The sequence below is a fragment of the Gallinula chloropus genome (genome assembly GCF_964237585.1).
Source record: "Gallinula chloropus genome assembly, chromosome: 2".
Lineage (NCBI taxonomy): Eukaryota > Metazoa > Chordata > Aves > Gruiformes > Rallidae > Gallinula > Gallinula chloropus.
In genome coordinates, this window is record NC_140086.1 from 159,839,031 (window position 1) to 159,854,337 (window position 15,307).

At 40.4% G+C, this 15,307-nt stretch overlaps 1 protein-coding gene across 2 annotated transcripts in view; it reads left to right on the plus strand.

Moving 5' to 3' along the window:
• ADCYAP1R1 (ADCYAP receptor type I) overlaps positions 1-15,307 on the plus strand; it is a gene marked incomplete at both ends in the record, with an annotated part of 106,866 nt that overhangs the window by 10,807 nt on the left and 80,752 nt on the right. For both annotated transcript variants that reach the window (XM_084280389.1, XM_084280390.1), the window contains one exon: positions 14,757-14,862. In XM_084280389.1, the coding sequence (XP_084136515.1) occupies positions 14,757-14,862 (106 nt within the window). The remainder of the gene's footprint in view (positions 1-14,756; positions 14,863-15,307) is intronic.

Genomic DNA, 15,307 nt, shown 5'->3' on the forward strand with positions numbered 1-15,307 from the left:
TTTGGGTGTCTTGTAATTCAGGGTCACTGGTAACTAGAGCAGCAACCTAAGGCATGAGAGCTTGAAGATCAAACGTTCTTATTGCTCCAGATTAGTGTTCAGTTTGAGCAATGCTGCAGCTCCTTGTTTCTCAGTTCTCTCTCTGCCAAACGAGGCCAGCTGTACTCCCCTGTCTCTAAAAGGTGTGGAAAAGATAAATCCACTTAATGCTAAGGTGTGCTCAAGTATGAGAGTGATGGTGCCAAAGACAGATTGTATGAGTTATGAGAAATTTTGTTAATATCTCAGTGCTGCACTATGGAGAAGCACATGCTGGTGAGCTGCCTAGAGATCTGTCCAGGATGAAGCAGCTCTGTGAGACACCTGGCTTTCAGATACTCTGAGATCTATATTTTCAACTAACCTGGAAAAAAAAAAAAAGCTGGGCTTGCTATTCCATCTATTTTACAGCTCAAGTGATAAACAAAATCATCAATCATATCTGAGTGCAGTACGGCATTATTTCATCAGTTCATTGTACTGTACTTTGATTGAGCATCCTTCTTTTTCTGGCTTTTCTCTCACATTCTTTGTACAAGATAGCCAATTTATTCTCATCCATAAAAATCCATATACTGAGAGCTGGGGGACACACCCACCTCTGGGTGCAGCCCATGTGGGGATAGGCAGGCCACAGCTCAGTACCCCCTCATTTTCTAATACTGGCATGAAGTCCCACGTAAATCATCATCTCTTTTATGCCTTCATGTTTTCATTGACATACTTATTCCTTCTTCACTTCTCAGGAGCTTCTTTGTTCCATTTATCTAGCTGTTTACTAGCTGCATGTTAATCTTTTAGGCATTTTTCTCTGAATTAAAGGAGTAGATAGAGACCAGAAATTACAAAGTTTATTTTGCCTTGGTTTTCATACTGTAGACTATTGGTTACGCCATTAATTATGCAGATATTTTATTACAGAACACAAAGATGGAAAATCAACTTCCTTTCCCTTTCGTGTCCATGGATTTTTTCCTATATGTCTGCTATTGAAATCCAAAGTAACACCTTTCAGATGACAATTAATATTCAAGGGGCAAACTATCTTGTCCTGAGGTCACCTCCCACTACACGGCACTGCTCACAAAGGGATGCTTTGGGATGTTGAGCAATGTGAAGTGGCAATATTCCAGCTGTTCTCATGGCTTTGGAAAAGAAAACAACACCCAAACCTAAATCAAACAGCTGCAGAAGCTGGCAGAAGCCATTGTGAACAAACACTTGTCAAAACTGTGGAAGAACAAAATCCGGATTTTAATGTATTGTAACACAAAGAATAAAAGGAAGGTGAACAGGGATGGGTATGGTTAACAGTAGGCTAGAGAAAATTCTGTTTGCAGTACTGATTGCTGGTGTTATGGGGCAGAGTTTTTATTCAGCTTATTTTTTCATAAGTGAAAATGGGAAATAGGTATATCCCTTGTCAAAGGTGTACTGTAGAATTTCTGAACACAGTAATCTTGAAAATTAAATAAATGACAGTTAACATATATTGGAGTCGCACAGAGTAACCCACAAAGGACAATATAAAATAGGTTCCACCAATTTTGCTTTCAAGTCTCTGTTTACCAGAATTATGACAGCAATTTGCTCTCATTGCAGAGAAATCTGTTCTCATTCTCTCTCCTCAGCATGCATTACACATACAGTATTTACATGTGTTAGTGTTCTCTTCTGACAGCAGAAAAAACAAGGCAGTGTGAGGTACCTGTCCCTGTTTCTGACCCTACCTTTCTCCAGGGAAAATCAAGATTTCTTCAATTTCAGTCTGAACCAAATCAAAATATTACTGTAATTTAATGTTACCATTTCAAGGGCTTCAGATCTATACCTCTTGTTGTTGTATGTCATACCACAATTCAGAAATAAGGGGAGTTATGAAAATTTACTTTACCTTCAAGGAAATGATTTCACATCTCTATTCCACTGCATGCATTTGGCTGTAGGATGGGCAATAAGGACATGAATTGCCTGAGAAGTGAGTGGTGGAACTGGTTTTTTTTTTTCTCTGTAACTGGAAATACATTAGCAGAAGAGAAATTGACTTCTTGGAAGGAAAGAATGTATAGTACATCAAGAGACATATGGGAATGTAGAATAGCTGAAGATTTCAGAATGACGTGACACTGGGTCTTTAATGTGGCCATTGCCATTGATGAAGTGGGATCCAGCATTTTCAAGCCCAGTTGTTAGGGTCCCCATGTCAACATATAAGGACCCTATTAAATATGGCATGCATAAATACCCCAGCAGAACCCTTGCCTTTTTCTCCAGGGTGCCAGCTTATTGATGCTTCTACCCATTTAGCAAATTAAATTTGAGAAGAAGGACTTCAAAGTATTATCCAGCATTTATTATCTTTAATGGAGAGAGGTAACCAGGTATGCTGGGGCTTTAAAGATCTCTTTTTTTGCTTTTTCTGTTTTTTTGTGACATTGAAAAAGCATCTCTTGTTTAAATATGCAAAAGATTCTGAGTTCTAAATGTCTGCGCATTGCAGTCAGCTGCAAACAGCACAGCTGAAGCATCTGTTACCCTTGGAGAGAGACCCTGTGCCACCGAGTTCTGCATCAAGAATGCCCTTGTACTTGCCAACCAAGGTGACTACACTTCAGATGCCTGCTGCATTTTGTTGGAACGGAGAACAACAGGAGATGTACCATGAGGATAATAAAATGTATCCTGAATCTGTCCTTATTCAGTTAGATATCCCTTCTCTGAGCAGATTTCAGTGTAGCAGTAGGACACAAAAATGCTGGAGGAGAATCTGGGTCATGACAAGACTCTGAAAGTGAGACCTGTGGCTTATCTGTCAGTGTCTGAAATGCATCCAAGTCCTGCAGGTTTCTTTGGAATGAAGTCACCCTTTAAGGGGGCGATCTGTTCTTAGAAGAAGACTATTGCTACCACTGCATGTTGTCCCTCCTTAAACCAAATCATACCCTGCAGGGATATAAGGGTAAAGCAGGGGTTTCAGATAGAGTATGAAATCTGGCTCTGTGTTTTGCAGTTTTGATTTCTAGTAATTTTACAGAGATATTTCATTATACATTGTATTTCTGAACTTCTTGAAAGCTGCTTGAAGTTCAGCTCGTGAAATCTGGGGTAGTCACTTGTAGGATATTCTAAGAATGCCTCATGAGGGGTGAATATGTGATGAATTCATTGCTACATGGATTTTATGCTGCTTACAGAGATTGTCACATGGGCAATACCTGTGCATCTTATTTATCCTTATGCCATGAAATAAAGCATTTGGGTAATGCTTTCTTACCCAAAGCATTTTGATAGGAGTCCCACTTTTTGCAGGAGATAGTAACATATTTATGTTGTGGTTTATAGGAACTTAGGGTTTATAATGGCAAAATATTCTCGATACAGCAACTGGTAAGTATTATCACATCAAATGTTAGGAAAGGGAAAAAAAAAGAGGAAACTTGGGGAAGAAGAAGGAAGGAGCTGTATGTCTAACACAGCAACAGCTAGATGTGGTCTCAAATACACCTCTTATAGAGTGTGTTATCCAGAATCACAGAATGAGTAGGTTGGAAAAGACCTTTGAGATCGTTGAGTCCAACCATATCTGTCCTATGCAAAACTGTATCTCTAAGTACCTGATCCTACCCATTTTTTAAACACATCCAGGGATGGTGACTCAACCACCTCCCTGGGAAGCCTGTTACACATCCTGACAACTCTTTCAGTGAAGAATTTTTCCCTAACATTTAATATGAACCTGCCCTGACACAGCTTGAGCCCATTCCCCTTCATCTTGTCACCTGTCACTTGGGTGAAGAGACCATTGCCCACCTCTCTACACCCTCCTTTCAGGTAATTGTAGGTGGCAATAAGGTCTCCCCTCAGCCTTCTCTTCTCCAGACTAACCATCCCCAGCTCCCTCAGCTGCTCCTCACATGATGTGCCCTCCAAAACCCTTCCAAAACATTATCTCTACTTCTGGGAGTCCTATCCCACAGCAATGGGAAATAAATAATTAAAAAGCAGGGCTGTTCAGGGCTGGTTTCCAACAGAGGAGGCTTACTGGTGTGTGGCTGTAGCTGGCCCATTGTTAGTACATAATGTTACTGAATATTCTACCCAGTGTGATGTGGGCTGAAGATTTCATCACACATTGCTGGTACCTGTCTGTACTCTCCCTCCATCTAGTTGCTGCTCTCAGCTCCTCAGAAAAAGGATTTAGATTGGTGGGTCTGGGTTTTTTTTTTTTTATAGTGTGCAAAACCAAAATCCCACTACATGTCACACCTCACCGAAGACATTCTGGAGTTGGACTCTTGTGACTAAAGAAAAGACTTGGGTGTGATTGTGTTTCCCTATCTTGCAAGCTCCTGTGAAAACGTCAATTTCTGCTTTCTTTCTACCTACAGAGGTTTTGTTGTAGTTAATCCATGGGTCCCTGCTGATAGCGAGTCTGAGCATGTCCTTCTCTTTTATGGCGTTTATGAAAGCAATATGCTTTTATTGTTCCTTTGAAATATCAGGAATAGGAAATTGAGGTCCAAAATTGCATTCCATCACTTGTTCACTGCATGTTCTTGAACAAGGCGTATTTGAACTGCATTCACTGCGTGATCCTAGTTCAGAGCTGCATCTTCTCAGGTTCTTAAAATACAGGTCATAGAGTTAAAGACAAAGGCCAGAGCTCCCACTGCGAGTCATTATTTGTCAATATACATTAGCTGAGAAGCCAACTCCTTCTCTTTAACAAAATAAATACCATTTAACAGGTAATGTGGCTTCTTACATTCAGTTATGTCTAGGGCATCCTGAAACGTATTTTCAAGCTTACAAATACCCAAGACAGAAATATGGCATGTGGCTAAATTGCTATGAATCACAAACATATCAAATACCGTCTGCTGTATCTGTGCAGGGAATTGTGTTGGTGGAACTGATCACCCCTTTGGCAATGATTTGCCTACCCAGAACTTAGCTATTCATTGTCATGATATAAATGCATATCACCAGAGATTATGTTTTCTGAGAATCACATTTACATGTGGTTGTTAAAGAGCTCCTACTAGGTATTTAAATACTGGCGATCACAGGATCACAGCCATGATTAAATCATGTGCCCAATGGCAGTGCAATACTTCCACTGCCTATAAAATGTGGGGTCCTTGAGGTGAGAAAGCAATGCACAGATCACAGGAACCTGCTTTGGCAGCGGGGGGTGGACTCAGTGATCTCTTGAGGTTCCTTCCAGCCCCTACAATTCTGTGATTCTGTTTACAAGAAGTAGGGTGAGGATGGATTCATTAGTACAGTATCTACAGCTACACGAGTCAAATTGAGCTCTTGTTTTTGTTACTAGTCTCTCCATACCATGTTTTTTCACCCAAATAACTTAGGCCATAAATATTGATGGCCACTGCATGCCCAAACCATTAACTGGCTGTGAGAGGAGTGTCTGCTAATGTGTCTCAGCAGCACGGCATTTACGCAGTCCTGAATACAGAGATAAGGGACCCATCGTCGGGCAGACAGTCATAAGAATAGGAACCCTATTTCATTAGTTAACCTAATAAAAGTAGCATTAGCATCATTTTCTGTAGTTTAAACCCAGACTAAAAGATTACAGTAGTTAATAAATTTGTACAGGCTAATTCTGGATTTTTCTATCATGTAGAAAACTCAGTTGTTTCAATATCTCATCCTGCAGAAATACATTCACATATACGGACTCCCCTTTGCCCCCAACCCAAGAAGTCTGAGTGATATTGTAAAATTTTGGTTCCAAAATGGTGAAGTATTTCACACTGACATCTTTAACCAGAGCAGAAATATTCCTTAGCTCTGAACTGGATTACTTGAATGACACCTCAGTGTCACTCAAGTGAGGACTGGTGACATGAATGACACCTCAGTGTCACTCGAGTCATCAGCGCAATCACATCATGTCAACTCATCAGCTCAACATACTATGTCACATTTTGTGTTTGTATCAATGTTAAAGGGCTATGAATGTGGCCAACACATAGGAGAGCACAGCTACATCATACTCATCACAGTTGTAAGTTGTGATGTCAGAAGAACAAAGCAGCTCATGCACCGTGGGTCTGTCAGCAATCTCCTTACAGCCACGGCTGTACTTTCCTCGCAGTCAATGTCCATAGATGAAGGACAACCAAAGCTGATCATAAATGCCTCTTAAGATGACTCTTCCTTTCAGTGATAGTTTGTTGTTATTGGTGGTGTTTTACCCATGTATGGCCTTGCTGATCATCATTAGGAAGTTTTCCTACACTGCCCCTATTTCTTTGTAATCCCTGCTGCTCAGCTCCACACTGGCTCATCACTGCATTTGTGCTCTACACACCATTCTGTCTGCTCCCTTCTTTCCACCATGAATATATACTCTATTCCCCTCCTTGAGTTTTTACAGTGAAATACTGGTGAAACCCTTCAGACATGGCAAGGAGAAAGAAGGTTTTGTTGAGAAAGCCACTTCAGGCACAGTCTTTTGTGCAAAGATTTGATTCCTTCTGGTATTTGAGTGGGTTTTTCTTGGTTGTGGCTTGTTGGGTTTTTTTCAACCACTTTGGCACAACATCTAAACCGATGTCTCTTAGCAGTGAAAGGGGGAAGGAGACTGAGAATGAGACTGAGTACTTCACATTGCCACCGTTGTAACGAGCTCTTTGCCTTCTTTCTTCAACATTCTCCCCAGTCCCAAAGCCCCTTTGGGGAATATTGGAGTGAGAGCTGTAGCACGATGCACTTGCTGGAGCTGCCTGTGGGGAGGAGTGAAAGGGAGGAATGTGTGTGATAGTTGAGGGCAAATAGCTTTAATTTAATTAGTAGATTAATTAAAGCTTTCTCCCTTGGGTAGGGGGTGTGTATGTGTGTGTAGAAAGTGTTTTTGCAGTCTCCTGTAGCTGTTCATCACGCATTTCTGTTCCAAGTGTGACTCAGATGGGGTTTCTATTGAACTTGCTGGGAGCCTGCACAAAACAAATTTCCTGTCTAAGACCTTTTCTCTTCAGGGTTTTGTTTAAATGTAATGAAGTATAAATGGGCAAATAATAACGAGCAATAACAAGAACTTGCCTTGCAAGTGAATGTGGCATCCGGCAGCACAACAAATGCAGGACTCCTAAAAGCTTCTCTGTTTCCCAATGCCCCTGCAGTGAGAGAAGTCTTAGGTTAGCACAGATTCCCTCAGCTTTCACTCAGTGAAAGTCATCAAGAGTTGGGTTTTTTTCTGTGTGATAAACCATTCAGCTACTTGGTAGCCTTGACTCTGTATACATTACATAGTTCCCAAGGAAAGGAGATTAAAGCCAACACCATCCTCGACTGTATTAACAAGACTGCCAGCAGATCCGTGGCAGTGATTACACTCCTGGTGTGGTTTAACACCAGCTGGAAGCTCAGCCCCACACAGCCCTCTTGGTCATTCCCCCCGAGTGGGATAGGGAAGAGAATTGGAAGAGTAAAAATGAGAAAACTCATGGTTTAAGATAAAACCAGATTAACAGGTAAAGCAAAAGCAGCACATACAAGCAAAGCCACACACACCATTGTTGCTCTAAACTAAAATCTCTTGGAGAGGTGAGAATCTTCCCATGAGGTTTCAGTCAGGTTTGTATGATGGTAGACACTGATTTGGACACTTAAGTCTCATTGTTCTTGAAAACTTTTGGAAACATACAGGAATTGCAATGTTGGCAGGACTCTGTCAGCTTTTCAGGTGACTTCTGAGGAACAAAGGACAAAGTCATCTAGTACATATTATTGGGAGTTGTTCTTTTAGGAGTTTCATTTTCAGAGGAGAAAGTCCCAGGAACAATGGGAGAAAGCCATTTTATGTGGTGCAATCAGCAATCAGAAAGGGCTATTAGACCTTTAGTTCCACCTCAAGGACATTACGTCTAGCAACGTTTTAAAACACTTTTTCCAATAAGTGATTGCATCCTGCAAGCACAACGCCTTGAAAAAAAAACCACCTTGGTAATTGCCTGCTATTAGAAATAGGAAGAGGGTATATTTTGGTTTAAGTCAAGATGTCGGTTCCTGGGGAAGTCATCAACATCATCTATACTGAGAGTGCCTCACCACGCTCAGAGAGAGGCTTTTCAACTGATCCTCAGGAGAAAAAGCCAGTTAAGGTAAACTCAAGAATAGGTTTACCCCATGTTGCATAACACATCTTTTGTCCAGAGTTACCACTTCAGAAGGTATCCACTGAGTGAAGGGAATGTTGATTACGCTGCTGCTATTTTCTAATCAGCAGTGAAACATGTATCTCTCCAGGAGCCATCAGTGTTAGAAGAGAACCGTACCTTAAATTCGTGTAAGCCTGTTTGAAAGGGATCGATGCCTTTTTTTGGCAGTGTGCTCTGTTTGTGGGGAGCTTTGGTTTTATTCCTGCACAGTTTGCTTAACGCATGGTGTCAAAACTACGCTGCAGATTGTACTATTGTGCCTTGGTCTGAATAAGTTTCTAATCGCTTTACCCTTTCACTTAGTCTGAAGTGTTTTGAAATTAGGGTAGTTTGGGTGCCATTTACACAGGCAGACAAAAACGCAATCAAGGAACAACGTGTAAGGCCTTCCTGAAGAACAATTTGTTTGACTGCCAAGCCAGTGTTGTGGGTACCAGTAATGATGTAAATCAGTTCTGAAAAAAAGTCCAGATAATCAGAGCTCCTTCCCAGCCACCATTTTTTAACATGAATGTTTTGCAAGCCTTGGCTCTGGTTTGACCAGTTAAATCATCTCTTGATAAGAACTAGAACTAAATCAAGTAACGTTGTTTCCACAACCAAGTAAGCTTCTTTCTGCAACGCTCACATAATAATGTATCAGTTTTAAGCTAACTTTTAAACTCTGAAATTCATCATGGAATTAATAAAAACTGTAATTCTGCATGAAGTGAGTGATCTAATGTGGATTCAACTCCTGTCTTGCATTACTTTCGAGACAACACAGACAAAAGGTGAATCAGACTCTATTTCATCTCTGTGTTGATGTGAAACACTGTCCATGTGGGATTTAATGAAAGGGGTTTGTTGTTGTTTCTTTGCTTTTTCTTATCTGTATTTCTTTACTCCTCTTGTTATTGTGCTTCATATGACATATTCTGAATGGAGTGGAAATATTCTCATTCATTTTGCAAAAGAAAAAAAGAATCAGGATTTTACAGGCATAATACAGAGATGCACAAGAACAGTTGCTGGTACTGAATTGCTCTGTTTGATCATGTCTTTGTAGAAATGAAAATGCCAAGTGATATTTTGTTATCACATCTTTACTATGACTTCAAAGCCTGTTTCCTGATCCTAAAGTTTCTAAAGAATCAGTGACTTGTCTTACTTCTGTAGGTCCACTGACTTAACTCATGTAGTGAAATAATGTTCTAAAGCATTTCTGAGTATTCTTACAGAGAGTAAAATGAGCAGAGCAGAATTTTTTGAATCACTGTAGTCAGTTACGTTTCTTGGCTGGACCATTTTGCTCTGTTGGCTTATGGGATGATTAACTTGGGTGCTACCAATACCTCTTTCAGTGCACAACTTTCAGGTGTTAGAAGAATTTCCAAATCCTTGCAGCTGTCCAACAACTCTCATATGCAGAAGTCTTCATCAGTGACTATGGATGTGGCACAGGGATAATATCTCATTCGTAGAGAATGTCTTGCCAAGAAGACCTATATTCACTTGGTATAGCAGAGGAAATTATTCAAGGGCTGAAAGAGAAATGTCTTTTGCCATTAAAGATACCCGACAGTGTCCAAAATAACCTGACAAAGGGCAAACATAAAGGCCAATGCAGACAGCAGCAGCTGGAGGTTGTGAGATGCCCTAAGGCACATCAAATGGTCTAGACATCTGTGCTTAGACCTCTGACCTGCTCACTTTGGGTATAGATGCATGTCAGTGCATATACACAGTGCATAAGTCAGGACAGCCACCTAAGCATTGTTTTAAGTTTAAGTTCATATCCCTTGTTCCTTAGTACGGAGGAAGCATCTTCCTAATGCATCTGAGTCCTCCTGTCTCTGCTGCCTACTCAGAGTCTTGCTTTGTGCTCCTTTGCACACTTGATCAGGATTTTGTAGTTTTACTGGACATGACTGTTCGAGGCACAGCTTGCAGCCCTCATGCCTAACGTGAGGCATAGTCTGTGCTACACACTGGGAAGAGGTGCAGAGCTGTTATTGTGCGGTGTAGAACTTTATGCACAAAATCCAGCAGCTTGACTTGTTTCCTTACCAGTATAGAACGGCTCAATGCACTTGAACTCAGTATGTGATACGCTTGAAACAAAACAAGAAAGAGAGCTAATTTAACCTTATTTTCATGAGCAAGGGAGGGCATGGTGCCCTTCTGATCTGCACAACTCCTCTCATGTGGTTCCTTCCACAGAGTATCCATAAGTTTGAGCAATACCTTGCTTAAATAGGTGACGTTAAAATATGTTAATCTGATTTATATGCACATCTAGGGAAAGTTCAGAAGCAGCACAGACATGTTCACCTGGTTCTCTGCTCAGGTTTATGTGCTAACAGTGGCTTTCTTAATGGAACAGTTCCCAGTAAAGCAGCACATTGAGAATATGTGTGAGAGAACATACGTAGGTCGTAACATAACACGAGATGATTGTTATTAATAGTATCATATCAGAACAACAGTGAGTTAGTAACTACAGGTTACACACAGCACGTGCCAGTCTTTGTGATGGCTACCTTAATAAAAATACATGAAAAAAATTAAAGCTTCTTGCCCATCTCTAGTGGCTTAGCTAGCTGCTTTTGTCTTTTTGTTCTCTCAGAACTAAACAGACACTCATTGTATTTACTGTTTTTCTACCTGTACAAATATATGCCTTTTCAAACTTGGTGAGAATTTTGCTCCTTCACTCCATTGAGAGTAATTTTTTTCTTAAAAAAAATAAAAAAAAGACTCAATTTCATGCACAATCAATTTGGTTTCTTGATTTTTCTAGTATGTGTCAAAACATTATTTAACTGCACATATCACTGGCATCTTCTGGGAAACTGAAACCAGACTGTCTACCGAACTCAGGAAATTGCAAATGTCCTTGAGGCAAAAGAAATGAAATCAGGAGGCCATGAAGTTCAAGCTTACACTTCCATTTGAATTGTGCTCTGCTGTTGAGTTGTTGAATATTGACTCGACACATTACAGGCTTTACTGGTACACAGTTAATGGAGAAACATGAAACATGTGGATCCTTTCAGGAAAACATGAGAGCGTTAATGCATCTCTTTATTCAGCAGAAAAAAAACCCCTTTTGTTATAAACAATCCAAACCCAGCTTTATTTTCTCAGATATGACATTGCTTGATAGTGGAGATGACAGTCAGCTTCTATTCTCCGCTCTGGCATTGAGGTTAATGTTTCCTCCTTTTCTTTGTTTTCTGCCTCAGTTTCTGTGTTCCCCATTATTATTTTGTGAAGTCTGTTGATGAAGGATGCTACAAAATGGCATAAAGATGATTATGGGAAATCACATCAAATCCTGCCAATAGCAAAACCTTAAGGAAAGCCATGGGGATAGGTGAAGCACATTGCTCTAGTGCTCTCTGTGCACTGCAGTCTGCATTTCAAATACATCCTGAGCCAGATTTAGAAACAATTGACTGAATTTAGTCAGTTTAGTCACATACATCTGATTAGCTATACCTGTCTGCAAGGAAAACAGTTAAATCTGAGCTTTTAACCTGAGACTTTCTTTGTAATCAATCAAATCCTGACTTTGATTTACCTCTTACTAGATAACCAAAATATAAAAGATAAATCACACTCTTGTCCTTTCACTATGATTGAATCTAAACCTTCTTCTCAAAGATCTGGAGTTTTTGATGTCCCATAGGACATCAAAAGTTGTCCATGGTGGGTTTGTTAATGTTAAGTATCCTTTGATGTACCTTGCATACATATGTATATAAGTATATATGTTTTGAACACCTGTAAAATTTAACATCCACAGTATCAAGCTGAAGAGAGTTCTGTAGGTTAACAATAAGTGTATGAAAAACATCTCCTTTTGTTTATTCATATCCAGCTTGCATATACAACAACAACAATAATAATCATAATAATGATAATAATTTAAAACTAATATATATAACAACTACTACTTGATGGGTTTTCTGATCTGCACATACCGAATAGTACAGAGTCTGCCATATTCATGTACTGAGACAACCCTGGACATGCCTTTCAGACCTCAGCAACTGTGGAGAGTGAACCAGTACTACCAGCAGAAGCCTGATTTACTTGCTATTTCTCTTTTATCTTTTAAAAAGATATGCTAAGAACTTGAATCTCAGCCAATGCAATTTTCCCAATCTTTGGTGAGGTTTAGGGGATGATGTAGCAAAAGCCTTCATGTTCTTGGGAAATCCCAGAGACCTGTGACAGTATGTATTTTCCAGACCCTTGGGGGCTGTTAGAACAGAATAGTATTTGTTTTGAAGATAAACAAGTCTCATATGGTTATGACTGCTGTCTCCCATGGGGAAAATAGCTGAAATTTATTACTGGGCTCTTAGAGATGAAGCTGTGCAGTATTATCAGTTCCTACAAGTGAGAAGTAAAGCTTTCCAGTAGAGGTGCATTAGGAAACTCTCTCTGTCTTTGAAACAGAGTGGCTTGTACCTGCTACAAGGCCACAAGTGTGTAAAGGCCTCCATGCCTTCTAGCACACATAAGAATGCAAGTACCACCAAATGAGGATGATATGTGCCTTTGGATAACAGTGTGTTTAGCATGAGGTGATAGTTCAACGCATTGGTGACCCAAACAGATCACTCCTTTCACTCTACTGGGATGTGAGGGAAGTAAAGTAGAACTCTGCAGATGGGGCTCCAAAATAAACTGAAGTAGATTGAATTGTAAGAGATTCAATAAAGTTAAGTGTCAGATACTTCACCTGGGTCACAACAACCCCAGTCAATGCTGCAGGCTTAGGGAAAAGTGGCTGCCTGGCAGAAGAGGACCCAGCCAACACTGTGCCCAGGTGGCCAAGAAGGTCAACAGTACCCTGGCCTGGGACTAGGGCAGAGATTGTCCTCCTGAACTTTGCACTGGTGAGGCTGCTCCTCAAGTCCTGTGTTCAGTTTTGGGTCCCTCTCTACAAGAAAGACACTAAGGTGCTGGAGTGGGTCCAGAGAAGGGCAGCAAAACACAAGTCTGACAATAAGTGGCTGAGTAAACCGGGGTTGTTTAGCCTGGAGAGGAGATAGGGCTGAGGGGAGACTTTATTGCTATGACTACGTGAAAGGAGATTGAACCTCTAGACCAGGTGTTGGTCTCTTTTCCCAAGTAACAAGTGATAGTACAAGAGGAAATGGCCCCAAGTTGTGACAGGGAGGTTTAGATTGGGTATTATGAAACACTTCTTCCTCAAAAGGTTTTTCAGTCATTGGAACAGGCTGCCCAGGAAGTCACCATCCCTGGAGGTATTTAAAAGGCTTGTAAATGTGGTGCTTAGGGACATGGAGTACTGGTGGATAGATTAAGGGTGTAACTAAATGATCTTAAAGGTCTTTCTCAACCACAGCAGTTCTATGGTTATATGTTTCTAGAAATTCAGGTATTGCTTTCCTTGTTTGCTTGTTCCACTTGGCAGGTACACTCGACTTCCTCTGTAGTTTCCCATCATCAAGAGTGAAGGAAATGGGATGGGAAGTAAGAAACAGCAAAATTGCTTGCGGTGGATCAGGGTGACCCATCCCATCTTCAACCAGTGCACTGTTTTTTGTGGTGCTTTCCTCTGAGCATGATTTGAACCATAGAAGTGCCCTTACAAAATGATCTAATGAAACCTGAGACTGCACTGCCCTTGAATTGATATCCCCTGGCCACCTCCTGCAACAGGAATAAAATCTTGTATTGATTTCCGGGAATGGGTCTCATTCTTATTTTGTGGCTGCTTTGGGATTGCCTGAATTCTGTTTGCTGCAATGTTCCTCTTACTAAATTTTTTGTCCTTTCTTTCCCCCACCCTTTATTTTTTCCTTTTCTTTTTTTTTTTTTTTTGCCTTTTTTTTTCTTATGGTGGGATGCCTTAGAGCCTTAAAGATAAAGGTGGGGGGAGAAGAAGAAAGGAAAAAAAAAAGAAAAAAGAAAGAAAAGGTTTGGATAAAGTCTTCTCAGTTTAATTGGCATTGCATTCTCTTTTGGCAAGAAAGTTGCTTTTTATCCATGGGGAATAAAGAAAGGAGGACACAGTAAGGAATGGAGAGGAGTGAAAGAGTCAGAGAAAGAGCTTTTAATTTAGTTTTGAGTCCTGAGTGAGGTTAATGGATTGTGAAAGAGTCATGAGAAACTGGTGGAAGATCAAACTGTGACTCTATTGATTTCTGATTTCTCTTTAAATTCTTGTATTTATATGATGCATCTTTACTCCAGCCAAATAGGTGGAAGGAATAGAATAAAATAAAGGAAACACATTAGAAAATACACTTTGATAGGGAGAAAAACATAAACTCTCCCAAACAATTTATGAGAACTATAAATCCATACAGTTGACTTAGGCCTTCTGCCTGTATCTGTGGGGAATAAAAGTTGCAGCTTCCTCTCATCTTCTAAGGATGTTTTTATTTCTTTTCCTTTTTGGAATGTGTCCTCAAGACTTACAGGTGTTTCACTATAAACTCTCCAGGTATTTTAAGTTTTGTAATTGTTCTTTTTTTCTACATTTTTTTTTTCCCTACACTTCAGGTTACAGCAACACATTCCAACTGCATCATTAAAAAAGAGCAAGAGACTTGTCTGGAGAAGATACGGAGGGCAGCCGCCCTGAACCCTCTCAATGAGTCTTCTCCAGGTGCGTTTCAGCTTGCCATAGACGGTCTACATTGAAATGATGACTTCTAAACCTTTCCATTCATGCCTGCAGGGGTTTCCAGCAATGTCAGTGCAAACTTCTTACCGTAAGAGGTGCAGTCACTGCAGCTGAATGAGCTTAAAGAATCATTATATGGACAAAACAAAAATCAATCAGTGGGGATGGACCAGAATGATTGCTGGTTATTACCAGAGGTCAGGGATTTGGCTTTGTACTTAAGGTGATGTAGTGACATAGCTACAAAATGAATCCAAAAAAAGGGGAAAAAAGAAAGGAAAGAGAAGAGAAACAGTGTGCCTGAAAAAACCTTGGTAGTGTTTCTGTCTTCTCCTGGTGCAGATGGCAAAAGCTATTGGGGACTGAAGGTAAGACTAAGTGCATCACTGGTCTGCTCTGTAACAGCTCATTCCCCCTCGTCAGTTCA